The sequence below is a fragment of the Pongo abelii genome, chromosome 5 (assembly GCF_028885655.2).
Source record: "Pongo abelii isolate AG06213 chromosome 5, NHGRI_mPonAbe1-v2.0_pri, whole genome shotgun sequence".
Taxonomy (NCBI): Eukaryota; Metazoa; Chordata; class Mammalia; order Primates; family Hominidae; genus Pongo; species Pongo abelii.
Window position 1 is genome coordinate 94,150,039 of NC_071990.2, and position 15,605 is coordinate 94,165,643.

Sequence of the window (15,605 nt, forward strand, 5' to 3'; positions counted from 1 at the left end):
GTATGAAATTACTATCCACTGGCTTTTCATTCTCTGAAATGCAGCTTATTGATTTCTTGCTCTTAAATGAAATTTTTCTGAAACTGTGTCTGTCTCCACAATGCCACCACTTCAATAACACTTAGAGAAATGGGCACGATAGCTAGCTACATAAAAACTAATTCATGACTCATGGAACTAAACCTGTTTGTACCATAGAACCAAGCAAATCAGGTAACTGGTTTCAGTCAAGGAAGGTTTAACCAAAAACACTTCTTTAGTCAATGTATATTGGAAACCTATTACGAATGTGTTAGTTTGTATTCTTGGCAGGGTATTGCTACAATATAACATATTCGTTATTTTTTATGATATATAATTATTTAGTATCTCCAGAAAAAGAGACTGAATTCAATATATATTTACCTAAGGTTATGCCCTGAAAAACTTTGCATATTTTATTTAAGTTCCTCCTGTTAACTTGCTTTTTGTATTTTTCCCCTAAAAGTAAAGAGCATGTGGTCCAGTTAGTCACATTTTACTTAAAACAGATTTTCTATATATCACTTGAACAAACTTCTTTACTCTAAAGTGGCTATTTATTTGCAAATATTATTTTAGTAGATGAATATTCAGCTTACAAACTTCTTTACCCTAAAGTGGCTATTTATTTGCAAATATTATTTTAGTAGATGAATATTCAGCTTACTTACAATGTCTACTACATAAACTCGCAGTTGCAAAATAAAGGATCTTCTATTAAGGGCAATACATGTAATAAGAATTACTTTATATAATTCCATCATTATGGACTGTTCCAGGATAATGATCCTAAATGGGAAGTCATATTTTTTGAAGAGGATGCTTAAATTTAGCAAATTACAAATTTGTATCTCCAAAATATAGAGCTATAAACACTTTTCCTAAGAAAATCCTGAAATGGTACTGACTTCCTAATCATGTAGAAATTATTATGTTAAAATTGCCAAGAATTTGACAAACTTACTCAAGCTTCAAAACTTACAAACAAAATTTATTATAAATTTTATATTGGATGTTCTGTTACCATCAATATATCACCTTCTAAAATTTATTAGATGATTAACTGGCTCTGTTAAAAAATAAAAACCTGTCTTGGACATTGAAAATAAAACATTACTATTGGTCATTTTCTGCTACTTACAGAGGTACTGCACTAAACAAGTTAAGGGTTTTTTGGAGGGGAAAAATAATAAAAATGCATAAAATTTCTACCACTGTCATTTCTTGCCCCATAAATAAAATTTTACATGCCTTAGCTGTCCTCATGCATATGGAAAATAAAGACTTTTCAGGATGGAATTAAATTATCTCAGGGATGAGTATTAGTCTGCATTTGTTGCTATAAGAAAATACCACAGACTGAGAGGCTTAAACGGAAATTTGTTTTCTCACAGTTCTGAGGGCTAGAAGTCCCAAGTCAAGGTCCAACAGATTTCAGTTTCTGCTGAAGCCTCTCTTTCTGGCTTGTGGATGGCCATCTTCTTGCTATGTGCTCACAGGGCCTTTCTCAGTGTGTATGGAGGAAAGTATACAGTTACATTGGGGGTTAGGGCTTCAGCATAGGAATTCTGAGGGGACACAATTCCATCACAGCAGTAGAATAACTGGGTTATTGCCAAACATGAACTCTTGCTTCCCAAGTATGTAAACATCATTATTTACAAAGTAGCAATTCAAAGATCAAAGAATTTAAGAAAAGATAAAGAAGCATTAAATTGGAAATATGAGAAGAAACTTAAAATACCCTATACTAGGATTTTTTCAAGAGTCTACTAAGAGCATGTCCATTAAACAGTATGCAGATCAACTTGTCACCATAACCTCAACATAAGCCTATTTCATTACAAATATTAACAATATCAGAAAAGGATAGATTTGACAACTCAGAAAGATACTGGGACTAGAGATCAGGGAGTTGAGGTGGCAAGATTAGGGTGTGGGGATGAGAACACAGGTTACTTAGAGGTATTTCCTTATGTATGTTTTAATTGAGAAGAGTCATGGCACAGTGATGTGCTGTAGCCTTAAAGCTGTCACAAAACCAAAAAAAAAACAAAAATATTAAAACCTAAATATACCAAACTATAAAAAGTATTAAAATAATGTATGAAAAGCTGATATTATGTTCCTAGGTACTAAAGAAAGCATCTCCAATCCTGATCTCTGTGCTTCTACATATTCAATGTTATATAAAACATATAAATTAATTATATTTTCAACAAGCTTTCAAAATATGAAGGATTACGAAAGTTTTCAAAGTTAAGGTTTATTTGTACCTTTAATATTTTATAAGAAGGTTAAGCTTTTGTTTAAAATTCCTGTTTAAATACCACATTATGGCTGTAAACAGTTTAAGATTTTAAAAATATTTACAGTTTTAGGACCAAATTGCAAAATGACTATGCTTGAAATTATTAACTTATGTACTCATTGCATAATTTAAATAACATTATATCATTTGAATTAAATTAATGTCTTCTGTAACAACCTAGATAATCTAAGAAATTTTCTTTGCATATTACAGTATACAAAGAATTTATGTATTCAGCCAACAAATAATTACTAACCATCTACCCTGGGCCCAATAAGTTGATGGGGCTAGAGAGTATGATCAAAGGTACCGCCATTTTCTTATAACATGAAGCCTAAGAGGAAAGATAAACTTTTCACAACCAATATGTGAAGAATGTTACAAATATATGATACACTTAGTATAAGACCATATCACAGAAACATGTGATTTAAACTTACATGATAAATTCGGAATGTGAAGATACTGTGCAAACATATGGGCCTTTATGTGTAAAGGAATCAACATGTTTTATACTAAGCACTACATAAATCCTGGTTATTAGTATTAATGTCAACACGGTAGTATATTACCTAATTAAAATTTTATTAAAATAGTTATCTAAAATATCATCCTTTTTGTATGTTTTAATAACTTACAGCCACTAAATAAAAATGTAAATGTATCTATATATATATATGTTTTCATATTCATGGTTTCACAAAAATACAATTATTTTTCAAAAAAAAAACAATTTCAAAAAAACAATTTCAAAAAAAATTATGTCTCAAAATATGTTTCAAAATATGTTTCAAAATTATGTCTCAAAATATGTTTCAAAAAAAAACAATTTCAAAAAAAAAAAATTATGTCTTGTTTCACCCTGTGGAGAATGCTGTGTTTAATATTACTTTATATAACCAATAAATGTTCTAAAATAAGAAAATATATTTTCTCAATATCATGTTCCTTTAAAATATAAATCAATCTTATACATTCCTAACAAGTATAAAAATATACAAACTTAAATGGAATTAATTTACTCATTAAAAGACATATAACTTGATGTGTGTCCATTAAATCATTGAAAAGAGACGATCTACGTTAATTTATGAGAAAATAGTCACAGTTGAGTCACATTAATTCATGTAAGTGAAGCTACTTCTGACAAATAAAGAAAACGATTGTTGGTTTTGTCTTTTTTGGGGATAATTTTGCTTATGTATAATGTTATATCACATGACTCAGGTTATATTTCATCTGGTGCATTATATAAACATTACAAATCAAAGTAAAGGGAATACTGACGCAAATCTTTATTTTGCCTGAGAAATTAGATGTGGGCATTGAAAAACACAGGAAAGTCAGTCAGTTTAAAATATGCAGGGCTATTTTTAAAGTTTCTTGAAGAAAGATAATAAAACAGTAATGAGAAGGCAAATGCTATATTTAGCAATGCTATCCCACAAAGATTACATTTGTTAATATTCTCAGGAAATAACACTTCTTAGTAGGTCTCCTTTTCACTTAACAGCTCTTATCACTGACCATTAAACCAATCTACAAATTCTCGTGTAATGGATTATGGAGCTACATTTTTAAAGATAGCACTCTATGATAAGATTGCATAAACACTTAATAATTTTGAGGTAAGAAGTGTATTTGATTGCAATCATTTGGGTCATCACTATATAATTTACTGTGTGACCTTTGTAAAGTCATTCAAACACTCAAAATTTTACTTTTAAAATGATATCAGTTCTTGTCTTAACAACTCCACAAATTTAGTTCAAATTTTAATATAATCTGTGTGAGTGTCATATAGATCATTCATCCATACACAACAAAATTGATGATGGGGATAAAATATTAATTCTTTTTGAGAGACTCTAAAGAGACCTTTGAAGATAGTTAAGATGTCTCCACACCATAATGGCAGATTCTTTGAAGCTTTCTTATATTTTCAGAAACTGTATTTTTGTACATTTTTTCCACAGTAACACTAGGCAGGAATTTTTTTTTTTTTTTTTTTTTTTTAACAAACGACTATATGTAATACATGAAATGTACTGTGGAAGATACACAGAAGTTTAAGTTAAACCAGGGTCAATCACGTTACTTTCCTGTTCAAAAACACTCAGGTTTCCCCGCTGTCTATCAGAAAAGATTCTTTTCCTAAAAATAAAAATTCCCCAGTAATCTTTCCCACAAATCTTTATTCATCCAGTTCATAGCACTATTCCATAATCACACTCTGAATGCTGTCCCTCTTATTCTTTTGCATAATTTAACCCTCTATAATGGATGTTGTAATGGGCTGCCCACATTCTCCTTAGAAGAGGACTGAAGAAATTATTTGCCCAGCTGCCGAGATATTTGCCAGAAAACAGGCCTCAGTTCCCTGCCTCATTTAGAATTTCCTTTCTGAAAAGTAACACCTTGCTCATTCCTAGGAAAAACTGCAACCAATGTCTGGACAACACAGACATATAAAACTGTCACCTAAGGACAACCTGAGGGTTCATTACAGGTAGAGCACTCCCCATGGAGTTGGCTGATGATTCCAATGAGACCCCATCAGAGCTCAGCCCTGCTCTGCTTGGTCGTGCTTGCTTCCCTTCTCTCTGATGGGGTTGATCCCAAACATTCTTCCTAATAAAACTCATGCACGCTAATCTCCATATAAGTATTTGCTTCCTGGGGAGCCCAACTCGAGAAACTATCCCTAACCTTTTTCAAGAGGTTTCAGCTTTCATCCTAATTCCTTCCCGATGCTTTCCAGAGCATTAAAATAGTTATCACTCTCATTGAAAACTGTAGTATATGTACACTATCACTCACCTATTAATAGTGTACAGTGAATAGTGTAGCATAGTGATATGTTTGTACTGTATACTGAGTTACTACTTTGTTTATTTAGTTATAAATATATGTGGAGGTCTGAGAGGTCTTGTGTCCCAAATCTCTCAGTTGCCTATGGGGACAATATGAGGCCAAAAAAGTTAGGTGACTCAACTTTGACACTCTTTTCATGCACATTTTACATTTCAAAAAGTACCAGGAACATAGTAAGTGTTCAATACGTAGTAATATTTTAATTATTGCTCTTATAACTGTTTCAGTACAGTAACACACCTTTTTATTCTAATAAATGTACCTGGAATTAAGCTATTTGCTCAATTTTTACAATATGACAAGTCAAATAGTGTACCACTTGAGGAGAAAATGCTAGTATAAAGAGGTGAAGTAACTTGTCCAAAATCATGTAGTTATGTCATCTAATATCAAATAATATGTCTTTTCTATTAATGCCTTAATGGTTTCACTCTTGTATAATGATTTAATTTTTCTAGTTTTCCCATTGGCCTTAATTCCACAACATTTTTTGTACAGCTAATATGCAGAAAAGACTGTATTTGATGGTGGTGACACAGATAAACATGACACAGTTCCTGACTTGAAGGATAATTGCTAAGTCATCTATTTCCCTTTGAGGAGAGACCACATATTATAATTGCTTAAATAATCCCAGAGTGAATGAAGTATTAAAGAAAGAAACAGCATTTTTTGAGTGATCTGTTTTTATTAACTTTCATACTTCTGCATACTACTTCTGTGCTACCATACTTAGTCTCAGGAAGGAAGGTAGTGGCAATTACCATGTTCTGATTACAGAAAAGGGGTAGTATTCTTCAGGGCCTAGAATAGGATTTACTTTTATACTCTTACTTTTATATCTAGCAAAATCACATCCATTCTGAATCTCTAGACTGACTAACATCTTTTATGGAAAGGCTTTCATTTGTTCTCTGAATGAATCATTCTTTCTTCAGAGTTTTGTGTTTTGTTCCCAATGTTGTTCTACAACATTATAATAAAGTGTTCTATTGTTAGATATTTAAGAAGAGAACCATTCTTTACCTTCGTATCCTTAGCATCCCCCATAGTGCTTGACATGCACTGGGTACTTAGTGTAGTTGGACAAACTAATATTAGAAAGCAGCACTTAAATAGTGCTTAAGAATGGAATACTATGCAGCCACAAAAAAGAACAAGATTGTGTCCTTTGCAGTGACATGGATGGAGTGGGTGGGCATTATCCTTAGCAAACTAACACAGGAAGAGAAAACCAAATACCACATGTTCTCACTTATAAGTGGGAGCTAAATGATGAGAACACAGGGACACACAGAAGGGAACAACACACACTGGGGCCTACTGTGGGGTGCAGGGTGGCCAGAGGGAGAGGATTAGCAAAAATAACAAATGGGCAGTAGGCTTAATACCTGGGTGATGAAATAATCTATACAACTAATTCCCATGACACAAGTTTACCTATGTAACAAACCTGCACATGTACCACTGAACTTAACATAAAAGGTTAAAAAAGGCATTTTTTAAAGAGAACATTTAAATATAAGGAAGAATAAGGGTCATAATGTCATAAATTAAATACGTATGTCTTCCCCCTACTTCTATATTTTAAAAAATATCTCCATTGTACGTAACTTGATCTTTGTGACTTCAGCCTTAATAGGTCAATATAATTACTAACAAAACAACAAGAACAAAAATGTGTGGTTCAGCCAGCTTGTGTATGGCATGTTCATGATAAGTAAATATTAAAATTATATAAATATGAATATTAAAATACGCTTTTCAATACAAATCTATCTTAAAGCTAAGGTTTACATAAGAACCTCTATCATAAGATAATTGATAACTAGATAACAGTCATATTTTTTACAGGCCAAACAAAATTAATTTCTCCCTCTTCCAATGTTATAATACATTAACTGCCAATTCTGCACTCACATTATTTTCCCTCATGCTTCTGCAGGTAAAGAAATTGGTCCATTTTGCCTTGACAGGTTCCCAAAGAGTTACATAAAAAGAGGACTAATTGGCATTCATTTTGCTATTCACTGCATTAGCATTTTTATGGCAATGTATGAGTTTAGTTTCCTCTAATATCATCTCACTTAACAAGATAATACAGGAAGGTAGATATTATTTTATCCCCTTTTTTTTTTCATGAGGAGCTTTAGTGATCAATCCAAAATGTATATACCTCATAGTGGTAGACTAGAAACTAGAACTCAGGGCCCTTAATACCAATGGCCCTATTCTTCCTGTGAGCAAAAGATATTTCAATACACTTCTACTCACACAAATACTGGTATAGGGTCTTGTGCTCCAAACTCAAAACTTAACAGAAAAGGAACTACAAAGTACACACACTACCTTTCAAGCACTGGCTGATTATTTGTTATCCTGACTCTCTAAGCTTTCCCAGAAACATGAAATTCTCTTAATAAACCCTTTTATGCTAGGCATCAGTGGATTGCTGAGGAGGAAGATAACCAACCAGAAATATAGACTTAAATTCATTGTTGAAGTGATTTCAGCATAAACTAGGTTGGAAATGATACTATTTGTTTAATGGAGAATGATAATTTCAAGGGTTTTACAGGGTTTCTTGGATAGTTTTGAACTCGGATAAAGTTTCAAATCACCCCCCTTTAGGAAGAGCAAAAATATGGTAATGGAGGGAACTGAGTATACTCACACAAAAGAACAAAAAGTATAATCACTAACACATTCCAAATTTCCTGTTAGAAAAAGCTAACTGTAAATTCATGAGTTTTAGCATTTGAGATGTAGTCAGACTAGGCAATCATGAATTAGTATTTTAATACAAAAGTGCAAACCTAGTTTTTTAACCTTTATTTATGTTTATGTTATTTAATAAATGTATAGGTATTCTTTTTATCATTTTTTCTTTTCATTGAGGTATAATTTAAATACCATAAAATGTACTCATTTTAATATACGATTAAGTATTTCTAGTATATTTACAGGGTTGTACAATCATCACAATATATTTATTGTACATTTAAATCAACCTCCTCCACAAATAAAGCAAAAAAAAAAAACCCTCCAGCCAACCTAGTCTGTTCTTAACCAGAAGGGAATCAACATCCAAAGCCATTTTACATAACATCTGTGAACTATTTGATTCCAGAAATTTGATAATATATTTAGCCTGTATAGTATTAACTTGAGAAATCAAACAACAGACGTTTTAGGAACATGAAAAGACATCCCCAAAGTGGCCAATTTGGCAAACACTATTTCTGGTATCAGTTCAGCATCTCCTGGTTATATTCAAAAATAAAAATGTCACTTCTTGATATTAGCAGGAATAAAAGAATGCCATTCTAACTTAGTAGAACTAAGTTTCTATTAATGCTTCCAAAAGACAGCTCTTACGTCAAAATTATAAACCTAAAACGTTTCAAATCCACTCACTGTAAAGTTATGACGATAAATTTACATATAAAACAACACAAGTGGAACTATCTTATGACAACAGCATTTTAAAATAAATAGTATAAATATTGCTAATAAAAGAGGTAAGTCCAAAGTAAAATAGGTAAGTCCAGGTAATTAGCTAAATCAGTTATTTTTTGTCTAATTATTAAAGATTTACATTTCTATGTTTTACCTCCCGATATCTGCTCTTATAAATAGGAGATCTGATTGAAACAGCCTTTGAAATAAGCATCAGAATGAAACCTTTAGAATAAAAACCCACTAATCTGTTAAAAAATGGTAAGCCTGAGATCATATACATAGTTTTCATTATGTAGATATAATCTAAATAGGTAACAGTTGGTTAAAATTCGCATGGAAATGAAGAATAGATTAGTCTGTGCCCAAGAATTTGGGATAATACTGGTTGCTTTTAGACAGCCAGCCAAAGACCAAGAGGACCTTGTTATTAGCTTATTACATTGTTCACACAACACACTACTCTAGTAAAGGCCCGATTTTAATATTGTTGATAACGTAGCACTTTTTTGCATTTACTACATAGCATCTATCTTCAGCAATAAGAATTTTTCAAAAGACTGAGAAAGCCCCTAATTTCTGAGATTTCCTTCAGCCGTAAGATTTTTCTGAAGGTTTAGAAAGTCTCCAATTTGTATTTTCCAAAACACACCTAACCACAACAAAGAATAACTTAAGGAGGGCATTTCAAGTGCCAGTGAGAAAATAAGTGCAAACTGCCTTTAGGCTAAGCTACAAGTGCACAATTATCATGGTTATGCCATTTTTTCTGAAATCCTCATGAAATCTGCCATTTATTCGAATATAAAAATGGAAATTAATATGATCACAAATCTACTGATGAACTTAAAATTCCCTCATGCATATTAAAATGCAGACTTGTCATATATTACAAAGATCATAGTCTATGTAGTAAAAAATTGGGTAACATTATGTGAGACAATGAAGCCAACTCTTTCATTATTCCTAATTATCATGTAGTTTATGATCATGAGCATACCAAACAAAAAGGGAAAAGTGTGAATACATCCTTTACTTCATTTTGACCAATATTTTCACTCCCCTCCTCTAGATCTTTCAGTGGAGTTATTTGTTTTATAGCAGTCTTAAGGGTTTACAATTTTATCTCCTTTTTTTTTCGGAGACAGGGTCTTAGTCTGTCACCCAGGCTGGAGTGCAGTGGCGCGATCTTGGCTCACTGCAACTTCTGCCTCCCAGGTTCAAGTGATTCTCCTGCCTCAGCCTCTCAAGTAGCTGGGACTACAGGCGTGCACCACCATGCTCGGCTAATTCTTGTATTTTTAGTAGAGATGGGGTTTCTTGTTGCCCAGGCTGGTCTCAAACTGCTGACCTCGTGATCTGCCCGCCTTGGCCTCCCAAAATGCTGGGATTACAGGTGTGAGCCACCGTGCCCGGCCAATTTTATCTGCTTTTATTTCTCCTGCCAGATCTCTGAAGATGTTAATGAGTACACTAATGGTGTAACAAGCAACAGAAAAAGTTAAAGCTGTAAATAATCAACAAGCTGGAAGAATCAAGCTCTGTGTAGAGAAACTAACTAAATATTCAATTAAGACACCTCATTTAGGTAGTCACATTATTCCATTCAGTGAAGATAAGCACAAAACATACCTGCTTGACCAGTGGTGATACTGACAGCAGCAAAGAGCCTCTGGGATCGGCTTAAGTCAGAAACTCCATTTACAGCTTCAACTTCAAAAGTATAATTAGCGTGGGCTAGCAGGTCCATGACAGTGACATAGTTATCCTCTAATCCAGTTTGCTGGGGCATGTATCCAATGTTACTCCCACAGGGAACACATTCGCCCTGCTCCCAACTGCACCGCTTACACAATATTCTGTAGGTCACATCGTTTCTTCCCCCATTGTCTGCAGGAGGACTCCATTCCAAACTTACTGTGGTTTGGTTGATGTTGAAAATGAGGTTCTGTGGTGCAGATGGAGGCCCTTGGGAAACCAAGAAGAAATAAGTAAATAAGCAAAAATAGAAAAAAAAACCATATAAACAAAAAGAACAAAAGGATTCGTCTGGGGCATTAAGCTTGTGGCTCAATTACCAAAGAGAAAACGAGTTGAAATGCTTTCTTTCACATAAACATTTCATTACCTTTACTAGAGAAGCTGTATAAAAGCCTCCTTGAATTCACTTGGCAAGAGGCTGTATTTATTTTCCTTTTAATACATCAAAATGAAAACAGGATAACAATGGTCTTTGTACTTTTGCCACAGTCTTTAACTATTTTTCTTCCAAGCAATTAAAACAGTACAGTTAATGCACCTAAAAAAACCAGCTGTGCAGTAGTTTAAAAATAGTTCTCCCTTTAACCACATAACAGGGAATACATTTATTCATTTTAATGTACTCAAGAATGATTTATAGCAATGTCTGAGATTGGCTTTGGATTTGGATCTCTCAAACATTCATTAATTGAAGAACCAAGATGTGAGATTTGCTCTATTTAGTGAGATCTCCTCTATTTAGTAATGGAATTTTAATTCAGAAACCATTACTTTTTAATAACATTTAATATCCATGCAAGACCCTAATAATTTTTTTTTTTTTTTGAGACGAGGTTTCATTCTTATTGTCCAAGCTGGAGTGTAGTGGCACAATCTCGGCTCACTGCAACCTCCGCCTCCCAGGTTCAAGTGATTCTCCTGCTTCAGCCTTCCGAGTAGCTGGGATTACAGGTGGGCGCCACCACTCCCAGCTAATTCTTGTATTTTTGGTAGAGACGGTGTTTCACCATGTTGGCCAGGCTGGTCTCGAACTCCTGACCTCAGGTGATTATGATCCACCCGCCTTGGCCTCCCAAAGTGCTGGGATTACAGGCATGAGCCACCATTTCTGACCGACCCTAATAACTTTTAATTTTACTTATGATTCTTATGAGATACATGTGAAAAATATTATTAAAATGCATCTTAATTTTGCAGACATGGAAATAACACCAAAGTTGATATAAGACATATTTATATTACTAAACCTATCTGCTTATGAAAGAAAATTTTCTTATCTTAATATTTTAAAATAATTTTAATATTTAAGTATAATTAAGAATGTATCACAAATTCAATATCTATTTCATTGATGTCACAAAAGTATAAATGAGTGGAAGGGACTGCAAAGTCCTTTACTTTTGTAATACAACTCACTTGTGCATGCAACGTACGGTGGGTCAGATGGAGCCCTGTAATACCCATCTTCACATTCACATCTGGAGGAGCCTTCTTTATCAGAAAAACTGTGAGTTGGACAACGAGAGCACTGAAGATCTTGAGAGGAAGACTTGTAGAACCCACGGCCACAGGCTGGGTATGCAAAAGAAAGCAAAAATTCAGACATGAGAGCAAATCAATCGTTAAAGAAAAATTGTATTATTTAGCAAGGAATCAAATATTAAATTTGATGTATGTAAAACAAGCTCTTTATGATAAAATATTCATTTTAGGGTATTTCACTAGCCAAATGTTATGATAGTTCATCTTAAAACAAAATAATACAAACAAAATGATACAGCAAACTTGCACCTGCAGTTGGCACCAGGCCAAAGTCTGGAGCAGAAAACTGAATACAGGCATAATTTATTTAGCCAAAACCTGAGAACGTTTAATTCTGATATATAATTCAAATTTAACTTTGATTTCAACATAATTAACCGTTTGTTGGTCTGCATTAGAACACTTCAAGTTATGTTTTCTTAATATAGCTTTAAACTAACTTTTGACATGTTGATTTGGTTCATGTTGAAAAACATTAATGTAACTTTAATTACCAGACTAGAAATAATAACTATGTAAAATTTTTCACCTGAAAATGACAGAAATATATTTCCCAAAATTTTCAGGAAACTCCAAGATAGAATTTCAACCAATTTAAGTTATAAGGCAGGCTGGTTTCCACTAAGTGAAATTCTTTGTTACTGAAAATAATGAAATCCTATGAATAGGAGATGGCTGCACCACCAGAAACAAGGGGAAAGCCATCAACAGCAAGTAGATTATGGCCCTGTTTGTCCTCTGCCGAGAGAGGGTTAGGGTGCAATCACACTAACACAGCAACTGTTCTCAGCAGTGAACAGAGATGGACAGAGAGCATTTCTGCCACCTCCTAATGAAGTTGCTCTTATTCATTTAGATTCTGTAATTAAATCCAGTAACAGTGTACCATTTAATATCACTGGACATTTCATATATTTATATTTATCTTCAATGAAAATTTAGCAAGTTATTTTTTCATTATTTCAATAATTTTATTAATACCTTATATATTGAACAAATTCAATCTATTCTTCATATTTATTAAATAAATATCTACTTAAATTTTAGTAACCTTCATATTTAGCTAAAAGAAAATCATATCTGTGAAGAAAAGTTAGTGAAAATTTAACATAAATAAAATTTAGCATTTAATTTATTGGCTGAAAGTTCATTTAATATTCTCTACTTGGGTATTATGCAAAAAATTAACCCCATTTTTCACTCTGCGGGGCATGGAAGGCAGGAACAATCCTAACATACTGAGATGTCATAGTTTCCAGAAAACAGCTGAGTCATCCCTTAACTTCTGTTCAAACGCTGAGTTTTAATGCACAATTTTGATATATTTGGGAGCTCAAAATAATTTAGGGGGCATCAAGAAAGTAGATTTACATTAACAAGATAGGTATTTTATATAATTTAAAGACTCAATTTAAAGGTATGTTATGTTGTGAATATAGATCCATCGATCAATAGATAGATGATAGACAGATAGATAGATAGATAGAGATAGATTTATACAGGGCTACAACCATCTCATTGTAAATTAATGACCCACTACTGCCCTCAGAAGCCAGTTGGCTATGTTGTCTTTAGTTGGCTTCTCAATTAATACAAGAGAAAGCAGTTACAAAAACATTAGGCAAAGAAGCATAATGCATCTTCACTTGTTTTCAATAGCAATTATTACAAACATAAGGCATAGAGAGAACAATGATATTGATTACTAAATATTATAACAAAAATATAAAACCTTAAAATGTTTCTAAATATATGATCTTGTCACATTAAAAAATATGGTTAACAGAAAGGATAAAGGGTTTAGCTTAGATTTCTCAGGATGGAAATTCTTCTTTTTTAAAATAGTCACTGTATCTTGCTTTATGTATTATTTGTAATTCAAAGATCAGAGACAACATTCCATAAAACAGAGAAGGCAATGCTTTACTCACAACTAGCTGTCTGAGACATTAAGGCCTGGAGAAGTAAAACAAACAGCCAAAGTAGACATAGAGACAAAGAAGAGGTGTGTGCTGACAAGTTTTTGATGACATCGTGTGTATGTTTACTGTTTTACAGGGCAAGGAGGTCATGGGGGGACAATGGCAACATGATTTAAGATTTCCAAAATGATGTCTACTAGTGGAATTCCTCAGAATTCTCATTCTCCCATTGCAAATAAAAGCCTCTAAATAAAGGCTGATTCCCCTTTTCCCACAAATGAGGTGCATTCCTTGCTCAACTGACATGATTTCAAGAATCTACATGATACTAATGCAGAGAAATTTCAAACTCTTATCACTTAACTTTCAAATTACATTGAATTTTGTTATCCTTTTAACAGATGGGAAAACAGATTTAAAGCAAAAGTAACCTGAGTTCTTCAAATAATTCTGTTTGTCTAGGAAAAAACTGGATTTAAAACACAGGACTACTGACACTCAGCCTTATGCTATTCTACCATCATCATTTACTGTTAAAAGAGCCAAAGTTTGACACTTATGTAACGGGACTCAAGGGCTTTAGCTACCCTAAAACTTAATTTTCAATGGATCCTTATTACTTTTATTATACATTTTTACTAATTGAAAGATATTACTTTAACTTAGAAAGCTATGAAATAATATCCCAACATACTTTAAGAAGAGATATTAAACAGATATTCTCAATTTCACTATGAATTTTGACACTGATGATACCTGCACAATTATGGAATATATGTATGACTATCATTAAATAGATAAAGGCAATACCAGAAAAATGTGATCATAAAAGTCTTAACATTTTTTCTTTGAAGTAATATTCTGTCTCAGTTCAGTTAATATTGAAAATAATAAGTTGAAGCAAGCCAGTTTTCATTTGATCTCAAAGGAAACTACCAATTTAGAGTTATTAAAAGTAAGTACAAAAGCGCTGGAGCAATGGTGTTGAGAGTAAAGCCAAGAACATGGAAGAACAAAAGCAGTAACTCTTATGATAACAGTGATCTACCGGGTGGAAAAAGCTTGGGAAAGCAGTAACAGATGCTCTTAACATTAGAAATTGTGATAAGATATCTACACGAAATACCTAGAGTTAAATACTCAATGAGATAAAGCAGGGTAAAGTGGCATATCTGAGAGATACACATATACAGGAAAGTTAGATGAGCTCACCAACTACTCCCAGAAAAGCTACATGGAAATCCAGGCAATTTCTCCTCTCTCTAAATGCAGCTGGTTTTCTGGAAACTACTAGTAAAAAGTCTTCAGAGGTAAATGCTTTCTGAAACCTTAGAGATAAATTCCCTTCATACATAATTATGAAGTATACAACAATAACATCCTAGGAATTGTGCAACAGCAGTTTTACAAATTTTTCCTCTGCTTTCTCAATCTGTTCAACAGCACATGAACTCAAAGCAAACTTTAATTGATATAGCATGTGCCCTTTGATATAGTATGTGCCCTATGGATAAAGTTAGTGACATTAAGAAATATAGCATTGTAACTTTGTGTCTTTTGATGTTTTTGCTTTTCTAACTGAACATTCACTATATTGATAAAAATTAGGGATACACATAAAAATTGTTTTAAATATTTAATTACTTTTGTAAAAATAGTATTTCACCTCTTATTTTAATAACAGTATTTTTCCATGATACCATGAAGGCCTAGGA

At 33.0% G+C, this 15,605-nt stretch overlaps 1 protein-coding gene across 8 annotated transcripts in view; it reads right to left on the bottom strand.

Moving 5' to 3' along the window:
• EPHA7 (EPH receptor A7) overlaps window positions 1–15,605 on the bottom strand; it is a 179,353-nt gene that overhangs the window by 106,030 nt on the left and 57,718 nt on the right. For all 8 annotated transcript variants that reach the window (XM_054557888.2, XM_054557889.2, XM_054557886.2 and 5 more), the window contains exons 4-5: window positions 11,843–11,998; window positions 10,298–10,633 (exon numbers count right to left, since the gene is read on the bottom strand). In XM_054557888.2, the coding sequence (XP_054413863.1) occupies window positions 10,298–10,633; window positions 11,843–11,998 (492 nt within the window). The remainder of the gene's footprint in view (window positions 1–10,297; window positions 10,634–11,842; window positions 11,999–15,605) is intronic.